Source organism: Micropterus dolomieu, unplaced genomic scaffold, assembly GCF_021292245.1.
Source record: "Micropterus dolomieu isolate WLL.071019.BEF.003 ecotype Adirondacks unplaced genomic scaffold, ASM2129224v1 contig_13327, whole genome shotgun sequence".
NCBI lineage: Eukaryota > Metazoa > Chordata > Actinopteri > Centrarchiformes > Centrarchidae > Micropterus > Micropterus dolomieu.
The window spans coordinates 1,334-4,592 of record NW_025742313.1 but is presented as its reverse complement, the minus strand read 5'-3'; the positions used below and the strand labels follow the sequence as shown (position 1 = coordinate 4,592).

The window sequence follows — 3,259 nt, the reverse complement described above, 5'->3', positions numbered from 1 at the left end:
TGTGTCTCTGTGTCTCTGTGTATCTCTGTGTGTCTGTGTGTCTCTGTTTGTCTCTGTGTAACTCTGTCCCTCTGTGTGTCTCTGTTTTGTCTCTGTGTAACTCTGTCCCTCTGTGTGTCTCTGTGTCTCTGTGTATCTCTGTGTGTCTGTGTGTCTCTGTTTGTCTCTGTGTAACTCTGTCCCTCTGTGTGTCTCTGTTTTGTCTCTGTGTAACTCTGTCCCTCTGTGTGTCTCTGTGTCTCTGTGTATCTCTGTGTGTCTGTGTGTCTCTGTTTGTCTCTGTGTAACTCTGTCCCTCTGTGTGTCTCTGTTTTGTCTCTGTGTAACTCTGTCCCTCTGTGTGTCTCTGTGTCTCTGTGTATCTCTGTGTGTCTGTGTGTCTCTGTTTGTCTCTGTGTAACTCTGTCCCTCTGTGTGTCTCTGTTTTGTCTCTGTGTAACTCTGTCCCTCTGTGTGTCTCTGTGTCTCTGTGTATCTCTGTGTGTCTGTGTGTCTCTGTTTGTCTCTGTGTAACTCTGTCCCTCTGTGTGTCTCTGTTTTGTCTCTGTGTAACTCTGTCCCTCTGTGTGTCTCTGTGTCTCTGTGTATCTCTGTGTGTCTGTGTGTCTCTGTTTGTCTCTGTGTAACTCTGTCCCTCTGTGTGTCTCTGTTTTGTCTCTGTGTATCTCTGTCCCTCTGTGTGTCTCTGTGTCTCTGTGTATCTCTGTGTCTCTGTGTGTCTCTGTGTCTCTCTGTGTAACTCTGTCCCTCTGTGTGTCTCTGTGTCTCTGTGTATCTCTGTGTCTCAGTGTGTCTCTGTTTGTCTCTGTGTAACTCTGTCTCTCTGTGTGTCTCTGTGTCCCTCTGTGTGTCTCTGTGTCCCTCTGTGTGTCTCTGTGTCTCTGTGTGTCTCTCTGTGTCTCTGTTTGTCTGTGTGTCTCTGTGTGTCTCTCTGTGTCTCTGTTTCTCTGTGTCTGTCTGTGTCTGTCTGTGTCTCTGTGTGTCTCTGTGTGTCTCTGTGTAACTCTGTCTCTCTGTGTGTCTCTGTGTCTCTCTGTGTGTCTCTGTGTCTCTGTTTCTCTGTGTCTGTCTGTGTCTGTGTGTCTCTCTGTGTCTCTGTTTCTCTGTGTCTGTCTGTGTCTGTGTGTCTCTGTGAGCGAGTGTTGCTGTCCACAGAGTTCACCAGCTGCTTTTTGTGTGACTGTGCTGCTGCTGTTAGTTAGTAGCTGTTCTGCATCAGGACACGTACTGGTGTTACTGGGTCAAAGGTCAGTGGGAACATGGCTTTATTACTGAGACCAGACCGACAGTATAAGACTCTGTTAGCGCCCCCTACAGGCTGCGCAGCTCGCTCACAGATCTTTCCACACTGGTCTAACAGATAGCTGATGTGGCACATGCAGACACAGAACACAGGGTTCTTCTCTACTGCGTTCCTTTAGCTCAGCTCATGGAGCTGCAGACCCAGACTTCATGAACACCTGTAGCCGTCTGGTGAAGCTGTTTGAACACTTGCTTCTTCTCGCTGACTGTTTCCATCAGTAAACTCTTTCATTGTCTGATCTCACAGCTCCGTCATGGCGGCAGCCAGCGTCTCTCGCTCTGGATCAACAGCTCCCGTTCTGGCCTTCGAGGATTATTCCCTGTACGGTAACCTGAGTGATGACGAGCTGCTGGCGCTCGCCATCGAGCGCAGTCTGACCGACGCCCACGCCGACACTGCTGCTACGCCTCCTTGCCAACCCCCCTGTGGCCGCCTGATCCCTGCAGCCGGCCGCAGCTCCCACAATCCGCCTCCAGCCGAGACCACCGCACACTACAGTTCTCCAAACCCTCCGAGTGAAATGCCTCCCGATCCGTACGTCAGCCCACGCCTTTTATTCCCTCCTCCGTGTTGTCAGTGCTAAAAGCGATGATCCAGAGAAGAGCTTCCTCAGCGCTGATATCTGCAGCATGGGCAGATTGTACTCTGCAGGTCGTAAATAATAATGCTGAGCTTCTCCTGCTTTGAAAGTCATTAGAACAAGGCAGTTAAACGGCAAATCACTACTAACTAATAACAGAAACATTAATACAAAAGAGCTCACCGCTGCCCAACATCTGCCTCTCTGATTCAGCTGGAAATACTACAAGAAAACACATCCACATAACTGTAATACTTTAAAACCCCCATCTGCTTCGAGCTGCTGACAGCTGCAGACCTCAGATCAGATTTACAGTTTGTTTCTGGTCAGCCGGCTGTCAGGAGAGCAGATGCGCTGGAACAGGCGTAGACGCACACATCGCATTCATCAGAGGATCTTTATCTGCCTGGCAGACTGACGTTTAGTGACATCGAGCTTATTAAAGACACAAGCTGAATATTTCTTCTTGACTCTGCACGTGCTCTATCAGTCTCTGTGCTCTCATTGGCTGTTGTCTTGGCCTTCATTTGTGGCAGGAGGACCTTCGATGGAACAATCAGTCACTTCATGACGGGTTCTGGGAAGAGGATGGTGGCGTATCGCAGACCTGACGGTGGTCTGGTCCACATCGCTCCGGAGCCTAAAGAGTAAGTTGTAATTCTGTTTGTGTCCTGTTGTTTGTTAGTGTGTCAGCCTTATATCACACAGGTGGCTGGTGGGTATTTTTCCCCGCAGAGAGGAGGAGCCTCTGTTCAAAGCGATCCATGACGGTGATCCGAGCAGAGTGAAAGCCCTGATCATGTGTCCGGGAACAAACCTGATGCTGCCGAGTAAACCGGGTTGGCTCGCCGTTCACCAGGCGGCGTGGTACGACCAGGACGCCTGCCTGAAGGTCCTGCTGTCAGGTAGATGTGACCAAACACACACACACACACACACACGTCAAAGTCCAGAAACAGAGCTCCTCTGGTCTGTGTTTCTGCTCTCAGCTCAGCCCGGGATGATCAACAAGCGAACGGAGCGCGGTGAGACGCCGCTGATGGTCGCCATCAGCAAAGAGAGCATGCGATGCGTTCAGGTGCTGCTGGAAAGAGGAGCGGACCTCAACATCACGAACTACGACCGGGAGACTCCGCTCTACAAAGGTAAGACCGACAGGAAGTGATGGCAGCGTCCCAACAAACATACGAGTCTGCTGAGGAGGGGCCGGGCTGGACTTTACTGGACAGTGTGTTGGCCAACCAGAGTAGGCGGATTACCGACCCCAACACCATAACCCGGAGAATAACCCAGATAGATGGTGATAATAATAATGAAGCCTCCCCCGCTCCCTCTGGCTTTTCAGTGTGCTGTATTGATGTAGGAGTGTTTTCTTT

The 3,259-nt window shown here is 50.6% G+C and overlaps 1 protein-coding gene across 1 annotated transcript in view; it reads left to right on the top strand.

Moving 5' to 3' along the window:
* The window catches only part of LOC123966391 (ankyrin repeat and SOCS box protein 2-like), a gene marked incomplete at its 3' end in the record, with an annotated part of 3,483 nt that extends 455 nt beyond the window's left edge, over positions 1-3,028 (top strand). Inside the window, exons 2-5 of the mRNA XM_046042560.1 lie at positions 1,550-1,837; positions 2,420-2,530; positions 2,619-2,788; positions 2,873-3,028. Of these exons, the coding sequence (XP_045898516.1) occupies positions 1,557-1,837; positions 2,420-2,530; positions 2,619-2,788; positions 2,873-3,028 (718 nt within the window). The remainder of the gene's footprint in view (positions 1-1,549; positions 1,838-2,419; positions 2,531-2,618; positions 2,789-2,872) is intronic.
* Positions 3,029-3,259: the final 231 nt, after the last annotated feature.